Source organism: Archocentrus centrarchus, chromosome 17 (assembly GCF_007364275.1).
Source record: "Archocentrus centrarchus isolate MPI-CPG fArcCen1 chromosome 17, fArcCen1, whole genome shotgun sequence".
Classification (NCBI taxonomy): Eukaryota; Metazoa; Chordata; class Actinopteri; order Cichliformes; family Cichlidae; genus Archocentrus; species Archocentrus centrarchus.
This window is the reverse complement of record NC_044362.1, coordinates 6,274,276-6,295,856: the sequence shown is the minus strand read 5'-3', so window position 1 is coordinate 6,295,856 and position 21,581 is coordinate 6,274,276. Positions and strand designations below refer to the sequence as shown.

General features: G+C 41.2%; 1 protein-coding gene across 1 annotated transcript; it reads right to left on the bottom strand.

Annotated features, from left to right (window-relative positions):
* Positions 1–217: 217 nt before the first annotated feature.
* lyn (LYN proto-oncogene, Src family tyrosine kinase) lies at positions 218–19,993 on the bottom strand. The gene is made up of 14 exons (XM_030751440.1): positions 17,324–19,993; positions 16,838–17,089; positions 14,515–14,647; positions 14,105–14,147; positions 13,226–13,331; positions 11,715–11,813; positions 11,493–11,596; positions 11,203–11,352; positions 10,376–10,528; positions 4,794–4,976; positions 4,589–4,665; positions 4,147–4,300; positions 1,948–2,079; positions 218–1,228 (listed from the first exon to the last, which is right to left on the bottom strand). The coding sequence occupies exons 3-14, from the start codon at positions 14,644–14,646 to the stop codon at positions 1,026–1,028; spliced, it is 1,536 nt and encodes a 511-aa protein (XP_030607300.1). The 5' UTR covers position 14,647; positions 16,838–17,089; positions 17,324–19,993; the 3' UTR covers positions 218–1,025.
* Between the last annotated feature and the right edge of the window lie 1,588 nt (positions 19,994–21,581).

Genomic DNA, 21,581 nt, shown 5'->3' with positions numbered 1-21,581 from the left:
AAGACGACAAAATAAAAGCCGTCTTCTTTTTTAAAAAATCGTTTTACAAGTTAATATTTTTAAATGTCTTTTTTGTTTGAGTGTACATGTTCTATTAAGAAACAGCTACCTGCTGCATTTCTTAAAGCTCTTTTCACATGTGTACAACGGCATTCAATACACCATAAACATTACTGCACTTTACACAAAATGTACACAATTTTATTCAAACACCAAGCATAAATCTCCTTTTAATAACAAAGCATGTTTGAAATGATGACATAATAAAGAAAACACACACACAAGCAATAGCTGCAGCACTTCAATATGAAGTGGACTTGCAGGTGATTAACAACAGCAAAGTGATAAAAACAACCCTGCTTTAGAAATTTCATGTCACAAGAAAACGGTTTTTTTTTTTTTTAATTAAGAGCAGCTTCTGAAATAGTAAGTTCTGAACTCTAAGATAAAATCTAAAAGTACCATTCTGCTGGAAAAACATTTATATTTCATGAAATTCAAAAATTCAATCATATAATGAAAACTAACCCAACTCAGCTTCTTTTGAGACCAAAATATCATCACTAAAAGTTTGCAGAGCGTGAAAAGTGTATTCTTAACTTACATATCCTTACTTCACAAATTCTGTGTATAATGTCTGTGGTTTGTTCAGTCACCTTCAAAAACATAAAATGCCCCCAATTATTTATACGACTCTAGTGTCAAAAGGCAAAAGTAACATTATACAGTTTCTTTTTTTTCTATCTTATGTTCATGTTTTTATAAAATTCCTCAAAATCACTGAGGCTTTAACTGCCCCAAACATATTTACACACCCTAAATGGCAACAGTAAAAAGTATATTCTGGAATATGCAAAGTGTATTTTGTCCACAGTAAATATGTCACATAGTTTACTGTAGAATATGTTATATATACAAGAATATAAACAGAGAAAATACAATCATGTATCTAAAGTAGCTCCAAACATAATGCAAACATCTTGTGAATATCTTTATGCATCAAAAGTCTCTGGTTTTGTCTCCATTTATGGCTGCTGCTGGTACTGTGCCTCTGTGGAGGTGTAGAAGTCATCCAGGACACTTTGTAAGTAGTCAAATGTGGGCCTGTCTTCAGGTCTGTGCTTCCAGCAGGACATCATGATATCGTACAGCTCAGCGGGACAGTTGTTGGGCTGAGGCATCCTGTAGCCGCGCTGCACCGAGGACATCACCTCTACTTTAGACATGCCTACAGACGATGCAGACACACACACATTAAAGTCCAGGCACATCAGTAGTGAGAGGAGGAATAACTGATGACACTTAGGAGGAGGAGGAGCAGAAGTGACAGAAGTGGGACATGAGTGTAAATGATGCTGTAACAGCAGCAGTGACTGGCAAAAAGAACTTTTCACATGCAGTGCAAGAAATACAATTCACCAGCAGAGGGCACTCTCTCTCTCAGCATAATGCCTCACCCTGCTTAGAGTGAGGTGAGGTTATGGTTAGCGTGTGTCAGGGGTAAGATTTATGATGTACACAAGCACAGCACAAACACCAAAGTCCAAAAGAAATGCATTTACTGGGGTTAGCTTAACTGCAGATTCTAAATTGCCCATAAGTGTTAATGTTAGTGTGAATGGTTTGGCTGTCTCTCTGTGTTGGCCCTGTGACCGGCTGGCGACCTGCACAGGGTGTACCCTGCCTCTCGTCCTATGACAGCTGGGCTAGGCTCCAGAAATTAGGTAAATGCAAGCGGAGATGAACAGCAAAACATATCGTCACCATTATTGCCACACTTCATTATTTATTTGACAAAAACGAATCCAATGAGCAGAAGCGTGTGAAAAACTAAGTACATCCTCATGACAAGAGGATAAGAGGAAAAAATAGCAGAAAGGTGCTGATAAGCAAAAAGTATGGCTCAGGATGGCGTTTCTGCTGGCACACAGTGCAGTTAATATTTACCCGGGTAAGGGATTTTCCCATAGGTGGTAATCTCATAGAGCAGGACACCGAAGGACCACATGTCTGATTTGATGGTGAAGGTGCCATAGTTAATAGCCTCTGGAGCCGTCCACTTAATGGGGAATTTGGCGCCTGTGAAAGGACAAACACACACACACACAGACAGACATAGACACACACAGTTATGCTATTGATTGAATCTGCAAATTATATTCAACTGATTATCTCAAACATTCTCAAACATCACCTGCACCATTCTCACAGACGGAGGTTCAGATTCGATTTGTGCAGGTGGATTTATTTTAAAACGCCATCTACAACAGTTTCAGTGCCCCGGTTCCAGATCGCTGATCACAGCTTTCATAAGTCACTTGAGAGACTACAGTATTCACACTTCAGTGCGCACACTTTACTACAAAGTTGCTTTTAATTTGAAAGAGTTGAAATTGTGCTTTTTTTCCACCCTCCAGTCAATAACCCACAATGACAAAGTGAAATTTCACACCTTATCTATTAAAAATTAAGTCATGAAAGCGGTCGTTGATGGCATGGCAGTACATGCTATGAGGCACTGTTGCCTCATAGCAAGCTGGTCCTGGATTTGAATCCACCAGCAAGCTCGGCCCCTTTTTTGTTTGTATGGTCTTTGCATGTTCTCTGTGTGCCTATGTAGGGTCTCTCGTGGTACTCTGACTTCCTCCCACAGCCAAAAGCCAAACCCGTGTGTTAGGTTAACTTCTAAATTAGCTTCAGGTGTGAAAGTGAGTGTGAATGGTTGTCTCTCTTTTTGTGCTAGCCCTCTGATGGACTGGCAACTTGTAAAGCTCGATGCCCGCTACTCGACCAAAGCCAGCTGGGAAAGGGTCCGGCTCCCTGAGACCCTGAATTAGATAAGTGGAAGAAAATCGATGGATTGATGCAAATGTGTCATTAACAAAGGACTCCAGGACTCTTTAACCTTTAATTCAGCACACTGTCTTTGCTCCTTTGGTACATCTTTTTGTTCATCATATTGAATGGGATGCATCCAATCTAAGGCACACAACAAGCATCTATCTGCCATCTTTCCACTGATATTCCACTGCATCCACCTCTGTAGGACGTTTTCTTCAGTTATCTTTCTGCTTTTCTGAATGATCGGATCCTCTGTCCCTGCTGCTGAAAGAGCACACACACCACACACACACACACCGGACACCCACTCTTCACCAAACATCGTGCTTGTTCTGCAAACACGTCACCATATGTTTCAGCTGACTATAGAATTTTTTTCTCATGCTTTTAGAATGCTTGAAATGCAATGTGGCCAAAAAAAAAGAAAAAAAAGTGAAGTGTGATGTCTTTTATTCATTATGGCTTCTGTCTAGCTGTCTAGCTGCCATGCACTTCCCTTATCGGTGTCAAAGATTGCTAAAGCTCAGTTACAGAAACAGCTGGCTTCTCCTCGACAAAGCCCAAGAGGGGGACTTTATTTCTCAAGCGCACCATCTGAGCAGTCTTATAATCCTGGTGATTCAAATGTTTCACCATCACTAATCGGTCGAGTCTTTAGAAATGGTGGACAGAGGCCTACATATCAATCCTCTGTTCTTGTCCTGCAGTGATATTACAGGTGTGAAATCAAAATCAGACTCCAAATGAGCTCAAGACTTACACAGCTGAGAAAGGTTACAAAAAGGTCACAAATGTTCTAAACGTTTAATACATTCTCAAATAGTTCTTAAAACATGTTTTACTTTTTATTTATTTATTTAATTTTGTAGATTGATGGGGGGGGGGGGGGGGGGGGTGCCAGTTTTACCAAATGAGAATAAAATCTACAAAATCATAAAGTGAAGGCATCTGAACTCTTCCTAAAGCCCCTGTACGCTCTCTGCGTCATGCTAGCCTCGTGGGAGTGTGAGCAAAGGTGGAGCTTGTGTGTAATTTAGGGCCATCAGAGGCATTGGTCACTGTGGTGTGATTTCAGTCAGAAAAAGTGGAGCAATCAGTATATGAAACCAAAAGATTCTGATGTCGACATAAATCTTTCCGGATGCTTCCACTTCTCAACAGGGGCTTTTTGTTTCAACATGTCACAAACATCGAGACAGGGCAGCGTCTCCTTTGTGGTGGGAAAACCCCCTCTTCCACAAAAGAAATGGAAACACACTCACTTCTCATATATGCACACACACACACACACACACACACCCTTACCCTCTCTGGCAGAGTACTCATCATCCTCAATGACTCTCGCCAGGCCAAAATCAGCTATTTTACAGAGCAGGCTCTCAGACACCAGGACATTGGCTGCCCTCAGGTCTCTGTGAATATAATTCTTCTTCTCTATGTACGCCATGCCCTCTGCTATCTGCAACAGAACAAGAACAAGAGCCTGTAGTGTATAACTGAGGGCCTTAAGCATAAGCAGAAAAGAAAAAAAAATCTGCATAAAATCTGCTTAAAACAGAAGGAAAAATAATCTGTTAACATATTATTTTTTGCTATTAAAAATAACAATAACTGCTACAGGAATAGGATCTAACGTCTAACAATAATGCCAGTGTGCTCCCTTGTTGTTTTACTGAAATTGTGCAGGATTCATAATAATGAGAGGAGCGAGCAGTGAGGTCACAAAGAAGCATATTGGTATAATCACCTGCGCAGAGAAATCGATGAGCTTGGGTAGCTGCAGCTTGCATCCTGTGTCGCTCTTTAAGAAGTCTAGCAGGCTCCCTAAACACAAGTCAGAGCAGCAAACAGAGTCAGGGTTCTGCATGCATGCATCTATACTATCCAGTTCAGTTTGATTGTTTTTTTTTTAACTTTTGAGTTTCGTGTAGAAAATTTTAGAGCTTAGTCACCGTTTGCCATGAATTCGGTGATGATGTAGATGGGCTCTGTTTTGGTGACAACAGCGTAGAGCCGCACCAGCCTGTCGTGCTGCAGCGTCTTCATCACATTGGCTTCATCCAAAAAAGCTTCGACCGTCATGGTGCCCGGCTTCAGCGTCTTCACCGCCACTTTGGTTGCGTTGTTGTAGTACGCTGAATGGGCAGAAAGTGAGACATGAGGAAAGAAGAACAGCATCCACTGCTTTGACCTGCTGCGTGGCTTTGAGCTCCTCTGCTCCTACACACCCTGGATCAGACTAACTTCAGAGTGTTTCCAATATTTCCCCCGTTAACCAAATCATTTTGTGGGACCTGACAGAACAAAATGCAAATGAATGGAAGCAACACTGTGTTTACTGTTTATAGTTTGAAGTTCAGTGACGGCTCGGAAAAAAGATCAGACACAACCACAAGCTGTTCACTGATTTGTTTGTTTCATTCAACGAGAGAGTTTGTAAAGGGGGGATTTTTTTTTTTTTTCTTTTTATGTTGGTTTCAGATATGAGGTAATGTGGCACACCTGTAATTTAGTATTCCACAGGACTACATAAATGAGGCCTGAATCCATGACACACATGTTGGGATGTGCTCACTTTTAGCCGGCCCCTACTGATAACGCTCCAAAAGCACTGGGTCCTACAGTTCCCATAATGCCCCTCAATGCCCTCATGATGCCAGGCATGACATCTGTTACACACCCAGTTACGGGTTATTCAGCTGACTGAGTGTGAGCCGAATAAACCAGACAACATCATTTCTCTCTCTTTTTTCTTTTTTTAGACAGCTTGTTGACACATAAAGGATTAGATACAATATCTGGTCAAAGTTCCAGTAAAGCGTGAACTCTTTACCCCTCAAAGCTGGAACAAAAAGGACACGCACAGCCTCTAAATGCCAGCACAGCCTTTAAAGTGATAATTCTTGTCAGCAAAAAAATAAAAATAAAAATAAAAAATCATCATCTGCTTTCTGCTGAAGCCTGTTAGACAAATTCAGCTGGCTATGGCAGATTTGTAGGTTGTGCTCATTTAAGCAATTCCATTTACTGGAAATGCAGAAGTTATCATATTAGTATGTTTTACTGCTATCATAACTATCATAAAACTACCTGTGCCATTGCTGCTGTACCATATATTTATTTATAACTGAATATTTATTTAGCGGGTCGCTGTGGCAGCAGCTTAAACACTTCAATTCAAATTTATTTATGTAGCGCTAAATCACAGCAAACAGTCACCCCAAGGCGCTTTGTATTGTGGGTAAAGACTCTACAATAATTACAGAGAAAACTTAACAATAAAAACAACCCCCAATAAGAAAGCACTTGGCAACAGCGGGAAGGAAAAACTCCCTTTTAACAGGAAGAAACCTTCGGCTGAACCAGGATCAGGGAGGGGCAGTCATCTGCTGTGACTGTTTGGGGCTGAGGGGAGAGATACAGGACAAAAGGCATGCTGTGAAAGAGAGACAGAGATTAATAATAACTGATGATTAAATGCAGAGTGGAGTATAAACAGAGTAAAAAGAGATGAATGGAAACAAACAGAGAAGTACAAACCCCTCTCTACTCCGTGACTTGGGGTTTGTGTGTCTCAGTGATCCCAGGGACTATGTTGTCAGGGGCTAATGCCCCTGTTAGGCTCTCCCAAGGCAAACTGATCCCTAAGTAAAATGGGGAGGGAGCTCAAGGGAGACTGCCTGGTGGCCAAGTATAGCCCATTGGGCCCAGCCAGGCGCAGCTCAGACAGAACATGTCTCGCCCTCCGGTGGGATCACTACCCAAAGGAGGTGACGTAGGGTTCAAGTACAGTGTGTGTCGGGTGGAGCCCTGGTAGTCCAATCCCTGGTTGTTGAGGCTAGCTGTTGGGATATGGAACGCCACCATTCTGGTGGGGAAGCAGCCTGAGATGTGTGTGAAGTTGAATGATACCAGCTAGACATAGTTGAGCTCACCTCAACTCATGGCTTGGGTTCTAGAACCAGTCTCCTGGAGAGGGGCTGGACTCTGTTCCAGTCTGGGGTTGCCCTCAGTGAGGGGTCATTGAGTCCAAACGGACCATGTTCAAGCTAAATGGACCATGTTCTGCACATCACACCCCTGTGCACATTGGTGAGGCAGCTGCGTGGAGCTGCAGCTGCAAGGTGGTTGGTGCCTGTTGTGGCGGTAATCCCTGAACCAGATGCTGGACACTGGAGGTGAAGGGGGCGGTCAAGAAGAAGAAAGAGTCCTTTTTGGACTTGCTTAGCTTGTGGGACTCTGGAGTGCAGCTCTGGGGGTAACTGAAGCAAATACTTGGGTGTGGGAAGAGTAGGAGTCCATGGAACAAAGCTAAGTGATTTTGGCAAATTGTCAGGCAACTCAGGAGGGGAAAGCAGTGCTCTACTTGCACGGTGTATAGTGCAGCTGGGGCACTGCTAACTTCAGCTGATATAGTTGGGTGATGGAAGGAATACTTGGAGGATCTCCTCAATACCACTCACACGCCTTCTATAGAGGAAGCAGAGTCTGGGGACATGGGAATCACCTGCCCATCACTAGGGGTGAGCTCACTGAGGCAGTTAAACAACTCCTTGGTGGCAGGAGCCCTGGGGTGGATGAGAGTCGCCCTGACCTCCCAAGGGCTCTAGATGTTGTGGTGATGTCTTGGTTGATATGCCTCTCCAATGCCACATAGAAATCTGGGGCGGTGCCTCTGAGGTGGTAGTTCCCATTTTTAAGAAGTGGGACTGGAGGGTGTGCTCCAGTTATAGAAGGATCTCACTACGAAGCCTCCCCAGCCTCTATGCCAGGGTACAGAGGAGAGTCTCTCTGTTAGTTGAACACAGGATTATAATAATAATACATTTTATTGGTAAGCACCTTTCAAACAGCCAAGGACACCTTACAGAAGAAAAACATAAAACAAAACAACAATCACATAAAAGAAATAGAATTCAAATGACCCGGGAAATAAAGTGAGTAGGCTTTCTTAAACAGGAGAGTTTGAAGTTGTGCTTTGAAGACGGGGAGAGAGTCAATATTACGAATGTCAGGAGGGAGAGCGGAGCGAGAAAATGCTCTGTTCCCCATGGTGCTGAGGCGGGCAGGGGGTACACCAAGGAAGAAGAACGAAGGAAGCGGGAGGAGGAGGCGATGGGAAGATCAGATAGATAGGGAGGGGCCAGGCTGTGGATGGCTTTGAATGTATTCAGAAGAATTTTGAATTGAATTCAGAATTGAACCGGGAGCCAGTGGAGCTGCTGTAGGACTGGGGTGATGTGGTCAAATGAGGGGGTTTTAGCGATAATGCGAGCGGCTAAATTTTAAACAATTTGAAGCTTACAGAGGGATTTGAGAGGGAGGCCAAATAGAAGAGAATTACAATAATCAATACGGGAGGTAACAAGACTGTGAGCAAGGATGTGGGGAGAGGGAGGGACAGAGATGCTGTTTCAGAGATGAAAGTATGCAGTCCAGATAATATTATTGATATGGGAGTGGAAAGATAGAGTGCTGTCGAGGATGACACCCAGACTCTTAACCTGAGGGGAGGAGGAAACTGAGGGCCTGTCGATTATGCTAACCATTACACCCCAATGCAATTTGTCTTTTTTTTTTTTATTAAATTTGTCTTTTGTCATGGACATTAGATTTCAATCACCACAAGACAAACCATCATATGATGAGAATTATGATATACATGTTACATGTGCCATGATATTATTATTATAATAATACATGATTTATGACAGGTTGTGTCAGTAATATTGAATGGGCTCTTCAATAGTAACCTGTGAAAGTATTATATAAATAATTTTACAGGATATTATATATTTTATTAGTGTTATAAAAAAAATTAAGGGAGGATGAGAAATGCTTTTAAATGAAAACCACACAAATCTTCAGCACAGCTACAGGGAGGAAAATGTGCTGCATATGAGGAAGGGAAACTGTGCTGATTATTTCACGATGAAAAGGCCGTTTTCTGCCACCTAAATTTTGAGTCGCATACTTTTCTTTTTTTTCCGATCCTGCAGCTGAAAGTCTGCATCAGATTGTGCAGTTTGCTATGCACAATTATTTACTGATGGGATTTTGGCAGAGCTCTTTTAAAGCTCTCCGGGCCATCCTTGGATCAGGTCACATCGGCTTTTTTGCCTCCAAGTTAAAAAAAACATCCTGTAGAAAAAAACCTTTTATGGCTTCAGTTTGAGAAAGGACCTGTCACTGCCTTGTATAATGGCAATAATAATTTGATTTATGAGTTGACTTAGTGTCTCACTGCATCAGTGAGTTTAAATGCAAAGGTGTAAAGTGAGTTGTGGCTTTGTGTTTGTGAGTCAGTTATAGATTTACTGTTAACTGTAACACCTCCTTTGACATCATTTATTCTTTCTTTTTTTATCCCAGCCATCAAATGAAAAACATCTGAACGTATTATTGCAACAAAATGAATACAATTCTTCACATGACTGAAAATGTGCCCGATGCATTGCTAATAATTCTTGTTGCTATTATGTAATTTTGCTGTTTGTCGGTGCATTTAACCGTAAAGCTTAACCCAGCCAAGTGCATCGACAAACAGCTTTAGGAAAAATTTAGGAAAAAAGATTCAGACACAGGCGCTAAAGCTTATACTTCACACACACCACTTCACGCCCAAAGATTGCACAAAGTGCAACACACTTCACCACCTTCTCACATACTTCCCCTCACGTTTAAAGAATTGAAACAGCACTTATGTAAGTCAGACACCACAACAAGAAAAAAATACGACAAAGCTTTAAATCCCATAAAACAGTCAGTATCAGGTTATACTGAGCTTTGCTCATAAAGCTGTGTAATAAAACCTGCTCTGTGGTGACTCTGTCTACACATCATTTGCATTGTTTTTTTTTTGTGTCATCACCTCTCTGAAACCTCTAACGCAAATCAGCCTGCAGACTCAAACATTTCCTCCGCAGACGACGGCGCTCATCGACACATGAATGGGATCGTCGGGGGCCCGTAGGCAGACGGGGATGCAGTCCAGTCTTTTTCAGAGAATGCGGGCCGAATGATAAGCACTGCACCTCACGGGTAACAAAAGTAGGAAGTTGTTTTTGTTTTAACTACAGGGAAATGGAACTTCCCTGTACTGTTCACTTCCCTGGGTCTGCATTTACAGTAAATGAGGAATGAAAGGAATTAGAAATCCTCTTTCTTCATGAAGGAGTTCATAAAAGAACACGCTCCCTATTTGCCTCTTTGACTAAAAGCTCAGTTTTACTTATTTATCAGTCTTTCATTTGATTTGCGATCTCCCAAATCTGCTGAAACGCCATTACCGAGCAGGTTCCTTTCTCAGAAATGATACTGGACACGTCAGAGAATTGATGAGGTAATTATTTACCAGTGATAAAAAGACACATGCTCTGCCCCTCGTGCTCTTTAAGACACAACTGTCTTGTGTAGCTCAAAGAGACTTCATTGTGGCCTTTAGGGCTGGAGTAACTACTACTTCTGTCAACTTGGACATGAGAAACCATTCCTAGTAAATGAATTTGATTCTTTTTTTTTTTTTTGTACTCACCCATCCAGACTTCCCCGAACTGGCCTGCTCCCAGTTTCTTCACCATCTTAATGGAGTCTTTGGGTATCTCCCAGGCATCTTTATCCCAGGGTTTCTGAGCTTTGGGCTTTACACAAGGACGGTCAAGTTTACGGCACAGGCCATCTGATTTGTCTGCAAGGTGCACACACAGTGCTCAGTTTTCCCAATGAATAATATAGCAGATGTAATCTTTTTGAAATGAGAAGATCAATACCGCTCTTTGTCATTAAATATGGAGTGGGAGCTGGAAACCAATTAGTTTTGCTCAGCATAAAAATAGGAAGCAGGTGGAGGGAGCTAACCTGGCACCTGAAGAAATGACTGATTCTGACCACACGTCACAAAAAAATTCTTGTCATTTTTTAAATATCTGTTTGTATGGCCTAAACTAAAAGGATCTGAGGTATTTTAATGCTACACTACAAAATGTTAAGTTACTGTAAAAGTGTTTACATTATTACTACCGCTTTATTATTGCTTTATTGCAGTGTTACTGTTTTTTATCTACAGTACTCTGTATTATTTTCATTATGCAGTATTGTTTTTATTTACAGTATTATTACTGTATTTTCAGTTCATCATATGTACATCTAAGTACTGTAAATAGATCTGTGGTAGAAAAAAATTCTATTAATGAGCTTTTATTTTTCCATATATTATTATTATCAAATATTTCATCAATTACAATAATATACTGCATATACTGCAATGTCTTTCTGTAAGTAATCCCCCTACACGAGTACACCATGACATCATTGCTGCGTGTGCTAACAGACTTTTGCCTTCAATTGGAGAGTCGTACTCACTGTGATAGTGTTTGATCATGCTGCTGATGTCATTAAAGGAGATTTTGGGAGAGATGTAGCAGCCACCGTTATCCAGCATCCGGATCTTATAATGTTTCACTGACTCGACTCCCCGAGCATCTACGTCCCTGATGGACAATGAGTAACTCCCTGTGGAAAAATCATCAAGTAAAAAAGACTGACCGGTCCTTCAAAATGGTATAAATCAAGCACGCGCACTGTCTGAACTCCAGAGTGGAGACCGCTGGTGAACGTATCCGGGTATCTCAGAGCTAATGTGGTCACCATACCTTTTGATGTTTCACTTTCTCTGATTAGATAAGAGCCGGGCTTGTTTGCTGGTGCCAGCAGTTGCCTCTCTGAATCCTTCCTTGTGATGTCCTTGAAAAACCAACTGCAGTGAACGTGAAACATAATCGATATTTGGTAGCATAAATAGCCTTGATGCAGAATACACAAATGAGCAGTGCAGTCTGCACAACATGGAGCAATATTAAGAAACAATTACGTACTCCTCCGTCTCCATGGTGTCGGCTTCGGCCACGTAATTGCACGGGATGAATCCCTCTTTGTTGGTTACCAGAGACTTTGCTTTCCACCACTCGCCATGTCTGCGAATTCATGGAAACACAATTTAGCACAATCGCTTGTGTTGGCAGAGCAGCAGAAAGATGACACTGGATCTGTTAGCCTGCCACCGAACTTACAGAATGTGAGAAATATTGTTTGTGAATGGATGAACCAAACTGAAATGTTATTTCTGTATTACAGTAAGGAATATAGCCTGAAATGCACATTTTAGAATTTCTTTCTTAGACCCAATTCTAGAAATGACATCTTTACACAGTCAGGTTCATAGTTTGCTGGAGGACACAGTTTTGTGAATTTGCCTCTGCAGACAGTAGACTTTAAATCAAACGAGCAAAATGTGACTGAAGTGCAGACTTTCATCTTGAATTCAAGAGCTATTACAAAAGTATTGCATTAACTGTATATGAATTACAGTCATTTTTATACATAGCTTTAGTTTTTCAGAGACTCAAAAGTAACTGGATGACTGGCTGACAGGCAGTTTCATTTCCAGGTGAGGCTGTGAATCTGAAATTGATTGAGGAGGTGTATCATTGTCATGGTCTACAATCAAGAGATGTCTTCATGAAATGAAGAGAAAGTACAGAGTTTACAATAAGGTGCAGAACACAAAGGCCAGATTAGAATTTGCCAGAAAACATCTAAACGAGCCAAAATATCTAGGAGAAGGAGAAAACCAGCTCAAGATCTGAGGCATACCACATCATCTTTCAAACATGGTGGAGGTCACGTTCATGTATGGCTGCCAGCAGAACTGTACGGTACTCTCTGCTCAGACTCAGCCAAATGCTGCAAAACTGACGGCAGCAGTTCATAGTGCAAATGCAAAATGACCCAAAAAGCTGCAAAAGCAGCCTGCGAGTTTCTCAAGGCACAGAAATGAAATTCAGATAGAGGACGCTTTTGTGTTACTGAAGAGGAAAAGACTCACAACAAGCAGCAGCTGAAGGTGGGTGAAGTAAAGCCCCAGCAGAGCATCACTCCTGACATGCTCTGCTGGGGCTTTACTTCATGTTCATGGGCTCTAGACTTCAGGTAGTCACTGACTGCAAAGGATTTTCACTAAAGTACTAAATAAAAAAAAATCCTTATATTTAAAATTATGTTAGTTTGTTCAATTACTTTTGAGTCTCTGTAAATGGGTGATATGGGTGCATAAAATCATCTCCTAAACAAGTTCTGCAACACTTCTGTTAAATCCCTTGAATTAAAGCTGAAGGTCTGCACTTCAGTCACTTCTTGATTGATTTAAAATCCACTGCGGTGATCAAAACCACCAAACGAGTCTTTGTCCAACATACCGTGGCCCTAACTGTATCTCCTAGTCTGAGACTGAAAAGGTTATGTTTGGTTCATCCTGTGACGCAGCGTAGAAATGATGAATAACATTTCCTGAAGATGAATAAGTGTCCTATAAATACCGCACACTCACTCCTCTAAAATTTTCATCTTATCTCCCTTCTTGAATCCTAAGTCATCAGGATGCACAGCTTCATACGGGTAAAGGCCGATCACTATTTTGTTCACCCCCTTTTGTTCTGAAACAGGAAGCAGAAAAATTGGCATTATTTACTGCATGAAGGTAAGCCCATAGATCAGAGCAAAGGTTGTGCTATTTTTAAACTTTATAAAGATCAGAGGAATCATATACAGAGATGTCGGATAAGAGGAATGACGAAAAGACTGTGGTGACTTCATCGGGGGTTTTGTAGCTGGCAAAACGAAAAGCGATCTCAGTGACCACTAAACAGCACAGCGTGACTGCAGCTCGGTTTATGCACCTGTTTATAAGCACCTAATTACTAATGAGTAACATTTATTCTTTGAATTTGAACTTATAACCTTAAACACCTTTGTGCACATTCTCAAGTTAATATAATTCTAATATAATATGGACAGTTTAGTGTTACTGGTTGGTAACTGACAGAGAAATGCAGTTTAGTCAGGTGAGGTGGGTCAATTCTGGACAAAAATGAGACCTTTAAAAATGACCACATTACCCTAGAACAGGGATCCTCAACTCCAGGCCTCTGTGTGTCTCTGCTTCAACACACCTGAGTCAAATATAGAAGTCAGTAGCAGGACTCTGGAGAACTTGACTGCATACTGAGGAGGTAATTCAGCATTTTGATTCAAGTGTGTTGGATCAGGGACACATCTAAAAGCTGCAGGACACCGGCCCTCGAGGCCTGGATTTGAGGATCCCTGCCTTAGAAGCTACCTCATACAGGTGTCACAGTAAGTGTGGTATTATAGTAAGAGACGATAACAATAAACAGAAAGAAAGAAAGGAAGAAACAAAGGGTAATACCCTCCATCTTCTGGAACACCTGACCAGGTAACAGGGAGTTATTCTGCAGAAGGAAACAAAATTAAAGTTATGTCGTGTTTCTATTGTAATCATTTCTACTGTACCATGACATGACAGGCATCGTTTTTAGGAGACACACTCTTGCACAGATATTTTTACCTTTCTTTTTACTCATCATTAGTAAATAGGAAGTTCTCACTGAGTCACTTTTTTTCTAAAATGATTCTGTTATTCATTTATAGTAATGAGGAGTAAACAAAACATTTTTTTTGACTGAATTCAAATGTGAGCACGTTTGCCCTTTATGATTTGATGTTTCATTACAAACACAGGTTTTCTTGCTGTTACTTTACATGAAAGTAATCCAATAACCCACTTTAGATGTTGCCCGCTCCGGTCTTTTCACTTACTGTGTTGATTTTTGGATTGAGGGTCGGCTCTGTGACGTAGCGTGACTGGTTAGCATGCGCAGCCTGCCGGATGATTTTCCCCTCCACCCCTCCGCTCAGGCCTTGACTCAGTGTGGACTTCATGCAGCCCATTCTGTTTGCACGGGGAAGTGAGAAAAAGGAAGAAAGAAGTGAACTGTTACAAATTTACAATTTACACCTGCTACAAAAAAATATGAGCACATATAAAAAGCTTGGTAGCAAACACCTGCGACTTTCCAGTTCTGTTGTGAAATCAAAGAACCAAACTGGTGTTGCTGCGATGGCCCTTGGTTACAGTGTAGAGGGAAAATTTGCAGTCTTGGTTAAATATTAAACAAGTTAATGCTGACTGGAACTGGCAGAGTGGGACACAAACCTGCATTCTTTCTGTGCCCTCGGAGGAATAGCTACAGATTTGAAACTGGTTTTCAGAATGAGATCACGTTTATATCAGGCAGACAGAGCTGATGCAAGTAAACGAGAAAAAAAAGTGTCACCTGCACGGTTACTGAAATACTAACACACAGACAACAGTGTCCTGAGTGTCTGCCTGCTTCACGGCAGGCGACACAAAAACCGTCCACCTGCCGCCTACGTTAAATATCATGAATGTGATGATGACTGATAACAGGTGCAAAAGCATGCACTGTTGATTGAAGCTCTTTGTATCATATGTCAAAAGGTGTGAGCAAAAAGAAAAACCTTTGATTTATATGGGGAACTGTTTCGAGTCCAATTTAATATTTGGTCTCATATGCAGGTATCTATGCTGTTTCAGTGTTTGCAGACTTAAATCCAAGTGAGCTGCTGCTGCCTTGTCAATATTCAGGTTTATACACACATGGTTTACAAAAGTGATGCCAGGAGGCTTTTATAATATCAGCTGTCTTTAAGGAAATGTGACAAGATGCTCTCGACAGCCAGGACGCTCAGAATGAAAAATCCTGTATGCACTTCCATTTTCCTTGCTGGGAGAAACACAACCTTTGGAACTTTTTACAGCCTCTTTTTGTCAGGCTCACAGTTGGCAACATGCTAATACTGGCACCAATATTAATTACCAGAGTGCTAGCTAACATGCTCTCCACAGTCATCCTAAAAGGGTGATTTTTAGTCACTGTTGGCATGTGGTAGCTTACTAATGTATGCTAGTTACAGAAAGCACCGCTTACAGACAGAAATGTTATTAAATCATAGCTTTTAGCTGTTACTTTAGGATCTGTTCATCTGTAAAGTGGATCACTTTAGGAAAAATATGAGGATCCCAAAGACAGCAGGATTCATCTCCAGGGAAACATGAATGACTGTTGAGCTAAATTAGCTTATTGGTGACAAACTATAACACATCTTTACACTTATCTTACCATATAATGATACTTTTGTAAGAGTTTTCAGTAACAATCATTTTTTTAAAAATGGTTAACATTTTTATATTGAGGTGGAAGGGCTGAATGCAGAACAAAGCTGCCTGGCTGGACTTAGCTGGCTTGAGTTATTTGGATAAGAGTTGGGGGGGAAATGCTCCATTAAACTAGCACAAACAGAAAACAGGCACACCTGAGAACCAGCCCAACTTATCTAAACACATATATATGAACTAAAATGACAGCAAAACAGGAACAAATCTACATTTTTCATGGTGAGGGGAAAAAAGTTGTTGAATAGGAGTCCATTAGGGGGCAGTTTGGCAGTTCTGCACAAGCTTGTTTTGCACTGTTGCTTCAGTGCCTCTGTTATATTTTTAACTTGTCAGCAAACACCCGGAAACTGGAGGTCTGAAGGGCTTAGTGCCCCCCCCCCCCCCCCCCCCCCCACACACACACACACACACACACACACACAAGCAATATATATATATATATATATATATTACACTGGCACACACTTCCTCCTTTTGCAGTGGACTGAGCCAAAGACGGGAAAAGTGAAGAAATACAATGAATTTTAATGGCAAATTAAATCAGGTGCTATAATAGATGTGAAAACATGTGAAATAAACATTTATAATTAAAAAAAATAAAGCATTGTTTAAAGCATGCAGGAACACAGAGAACGTTTGTAAAACTAATTGTATTTAATGAGAGTGTAACTATGCTTGATAAATAAAGTCTAACAAAATCAAAACAAAAACCCTCATTTTACATAATTACATTTCATAAACCTACCCTTGAAACATTTATCTTTTTCCTCCAAATGAGAAGACATTACATACTTTTACCTCTCCTGAGTGTGTGTGTGTGTGTCTGTGTGTGTGTCTGTAAATGTCTGATTTCTTTGGCACTCGGTATCGATTGGAGCTTACCTCTCTCAGTCTGTATCCCCAGTTAAGACAACTGTTAATCCAAAATGTTGAACCGTGTTAGTCCTCAGCTATCGTCTTCCTCTCTGTGTTTTACATAGAAGTGGGTGACACACTTAGCACTGGTGCTGTGGTGGCTTGACATGTGGGTCAGCTGGTCGACACAGACTGTTGCACCAATGAGGGAATGAGGAACTTATAGGAACTGGTTGGGGTTTTTTCTTCTTTCTTACTGAAACTTCCTGGTACAATTGTCTAATGATTATTTGCATAATCAGCACACACACACACACACACACACACACACATAAAGGGGAGTGAGAGGCACAGCAGACAGATGGTCTTTCAACCCCGCACATATGGAAATATTACACTTATTAAACCTAAAGTGAAGCAGAATTTTCCAATATATCGTAGAATCCCTTTCATTGATTTTTCCCACCATTTACACCTATTGTAGTGATCTCTCATTGTATTCTATACACTTACTAGTTGCTCGTGGTTCAAGTCCAATGCAGGGTTCATGAATAGCAGTGCCACCTGCTGGTCAAACTGCAGGAGTACAACAACACGGAAGACTTGCATTTTCACTCGTGTCGTTATTTATTTCACTTTGCTCAACACAGAGAGTAGAAAATATGGTTATAGACATTCAGACAGATACAAATTTAGCAGAACCATGCATCTGCCAAAATCCAACATGCTGAACAGCTGGGTTTACACAGTCTTCTTGAAACCAGAGTGAGTCCCTAAAACAGTAACATGGCAGTTTACAACTTGAACACCTGATTGAGTGAGGATTACAAAATAAACAGTTATAGCTACGTTACTGTCAGCATGAATGGCTCAGTGTCAAGCTGGAGTGTTACAGGAAGGTTATAGTTAGCAAAACTGTGGAAGAAAATGATGGGACACACAGTTTTGTGCATGCAGGGTGGTCTGTACAGATGATAATGTCAGCTAGCTACAGTATTACACAAAGTAGCAGGAACGTAGCCTCAGTGCCAGAAAAAGAGACTTTCAAACAAACAAATACATGTTACAAATCCTGGAAGCTCCATTGAGTATTGCATATCTACATTTAAGGAACAGTTTGACATTTTGGGCAATGCACTTACTGAGTTTACTGCTGCCAGATCACAAATTCAGCCTCATACCAATGTAGCTGGAGCCCAGACATAATTAGCTTAGCTGTCAAGTTTAAAAGGTACCTATTATTCTAAGTGTCAGCTCTATATTTATAGAGCTGTCAACTAGAATAGCTATGTAAGATTCAGTTTTTTTTTTTAAATTCCTAAAGTATCTCATGTTTCTGGCTATGCACCCCCTCCCCCCCGAGGTCATATTGTCTCTGTTTTAGACACTCAGCGAACTCCATCACTCCACCCTGCACACTGAAAAGTGAAGATAACATGGCCAGTGTGTTATATTATGAAGCCAACAGGTCTTGACCAAGCAGCATTATGTGACAAAACAGCTCATCATTGTCAAACAAAATATTACATTCTCATGACTGAGCTTTAGCAGTGAAGGCTGATGTGTTTTGTTACCTTCGGACAGAGCAACAGAGCAACCTTCCCCTCTTTCCAGTCTTTACATTACGCTGCACATGGACAAAATAAGGCCCAAGGGCCGACTCCCTCAATCTGGTTCCCAGTATTCTAAAAACACACAAAACAACCCCAAAAAAATCCAATAAGAGGGAGAATTATTATGATAAAGTATACTGAGGTGACTGCGATCAGTGTTTATTTAAGTTTTAGTCTCAGTCTGGAATCAGTGCAGTAGCTAGAAGTAACATTTGGGTGAATGTTTTTAATATTAATATTTTAATTGCAACCTGTAAGGAAGCTTCTGTTATCCAATGTGTGGCCATATGCTTACTTTATATAAGTTACTATGTCCCTCTGGAGGCCACCTCAGTGCTAACCCCCATACACAGCCACCGTGACATCACCCACACAGTACGTGTCTGAAGTTCCTCAGGAGCATTTTTGGTGTTTCAAAACAGGATGTGACAATAGCCATCTCAGTCAGAAAGCACACACTGATTGGCTAACAACTTGTGATTAACAAGTCACGAGTCAATGAGTAGATCCTTGATAATCGTAATTTCTGACACAAAATTACCAAAATTTACAAAACTGACTGTTTGATTCGGTATGACCTGAAATGAGTGGCCGAGCCCATAAACTCAACACAAAAGTGATTACAGAGGTCAAGTCTGAGGGCCGTTTTCCTATAGACTTCTACAGGACAGGACGTTTTCTTGAAACCGCAGGTATCGCCCCCTGGTGGCTATTAAACAGACCGACTCCAGCTACACGCATTAGACAGCACGCAGACATTTTGTCATCTAATTCTGCAAGAAAAGGAATAAATGCATTTACAAAGATCTCAAACTGTTCCTCAAAAGTTGCGATAATGGAATTGTTAGAAAAGTTTAAAAAGAAGTATATTTAAAGGATGTACACCATCATCACTTCTTTAATCACTGAGCAACCAACATTTATACAGACTGAAAGTGCAATAATAAGTAACGTTGGTGTCAACAGTCCACAAGGCTACTGCTCTGTTACATCCTACAGCACAGATCAGACTCAGAGAACACACTTTTCAGCACATAAACAACCCCAGCATTTTCTTTACTTCAGCCAAAACCATTTCGCTCTGCGGTATTGTCAACTAGCATTAGCATAAGCCATAAACTGGCAGTACAATCTATCAGCATCACTACTTCTACACACATGCTACTCCCACTGTGAGCCATTACTTCAGCACATGTTAGTGGTCTTAAAAATTGCTTCAACTACTACAAAACTCACATAGGAGCCTCGCCTATTTTCTTTGCTCATTTCAGTCCTGCAGCCTGTATTGTTTAGTAACTAAGACTGAAAATAAAATCAGCTTTACAAGAGCTACAAATTGGCCTCTCTGCTTTCCCCGATTCTGAAAAGCACCCTGCAATCAATCTGTTATTCTAGTGCACAGCAGAGTGATCACATCACAGCACCTCTCCAGTGGAATTTGGGAGTTAGTGCCCTGCTTGAAGGCATATCAGCAGTGACGGTACTACCCTCCAGCTACCAGCCCACTTTGGACAAACATGTTCATCATGGTGGCAGCTGCAGTCCATCCTGCAACTCTCTGTCTGCTGGCTGGAGCGTGCTGCAGGTTAACTGTTCCTCTGCTCCGCCTCCCTCTGGGCCAAAGAGGAGGAGCTCTGGCTGTCTTCAGTGTCGTCTCCATCTGCAGGTTAAAACAAATAAATAAAAAAATAAACTACTTTTTTTTTCTTTTTTTTTTTTTTTGCTTTGCAAAGTTATATGCAACATAAAACGCCTGTGGAGGCCATTATTTTCAGTTCACTGTATTATAACAAATGGCTCACAGAAAAAGTTTGTTTCCAAATCAAGCACCGTTACATGCAAAAAAAAGTAAACTACATAATAACAAACAGTGTTTGCGACAGCGTATTCCTCTCCTGCTAGTTGCAAAGTTGCAACTGCATCATGATGAGGTTTAAAATAATCAACTAATCATATCTCTACAGCCAAGAATAGATGTGCTCTTCAAGTTGAATGACCACATCATTTGTCCACATCCTCTTTATACAACTAATGGGAGTTGTTGCTGCTATATTTCCTACCACATTTTTAGGTTAGAGCACAAAAATAACTTGGTTTCAAATTATGGGTCACAGTTTGAGCCAGTCTCTTCTGTGGGAAATGAGAAGAGGTGACAATCACATTTTGAAATGCTTAATTGCTAACCCTAACCCTTTGAATGCAGTACGATTGAGCTGGTCTGACTATTTCAGAAAATACTGATCTACTGGGATTTTCCCAAACAACCATCTCAGGGGTTCACAGAGAACAGTCTAAAGAGGAGAAAGTGTCCAGTGAGCAGCAGTTCTCTGGGCAAAAATGCCTTGATGATGTCAGAGGACAGAGGAAAATGGCCAGATTGCTTTGAGCAGATGGGAAGGTACCAAGGTATGCAGAAAAGCATCTTTGAACACACAACATGTAAAACCTTGAAGCAGATGGGCTACAGCATCAGAAGAGCACACTGGGTGCCAGCTAAGAACAGAAAACTGAGCTTGCATTTCACACAGACTCACAAAACTCAATTTCTGCTGTGACATTCGGGTGGTAGGGTCAGACTTTAAACCACATGACATCCTGTATCCGTCCTGCCTCATATCAACGGTTAAGGCTGCTGGTGGTGTAATAGTGTGGGGGAGCATTTTTGTGGCACATTTTGGCCCCCTTACTACCAATTGAGCATTGTTTGAACATCACAGCCTGCCTGTGCATTGTTGCTGACCACGTCCAATCCTTTATAACCACAGTGTGCCCATCTTCTGATGGCTGCTTCCAGCGGGATAACACAAAGATCAAATCATCTGAAACTGGCCAGAATTATGTCAGTAGCTTGTTGGTAGCTACCAAAAGCATCTGGTTGAGGTGCACCTTGGCTGTAGCTCAGGAGGTAGAGCAAGTCACCTATTAATGAAAAGGTTGGTAGTTTGATCCCTGGGTGCCCCGGAGTGCTCAAAGTAGAGTAGAAACTGTAATTCAATTCAATTCAATTCAATTCAATTTTATTTATATAGCGCCAAATCACAACAAACTGTCGCCTCAAGGCGCTTTGTATTGTGGGTAAAGACCCTACAATAATACAGAGAAAACCCAACAGTCAAAACGACCCCCTATGAGCAGCATTTGGTGACAGTGGAAAGGAA

Excerpts from the sequence above, each read along its gene's own strand:
- lyn (XM_030751440.1), bottom strand. The coding sequence starts at position 14,646 with ATGGGCTGCATGAAGTCCACACTGAGTCAAGGCCTGAGCGGAGGGGTG. Across the intron at positions 10,529-11,202 it reads CATGATCAAACACTATCACA|ACAAATCAGATGGCCTGTGC; the intron begins GTGAGTACGACT and ends TGCACCTTGCAG. Across the intron at positions 2,080-4,146 it reads TGAGTACTCTGCCAGAGAGG|GCGCCAAATTCCCCATTAAG; the intron begins GTAAGGGTGTGT and ends GTCCTTTCACAG.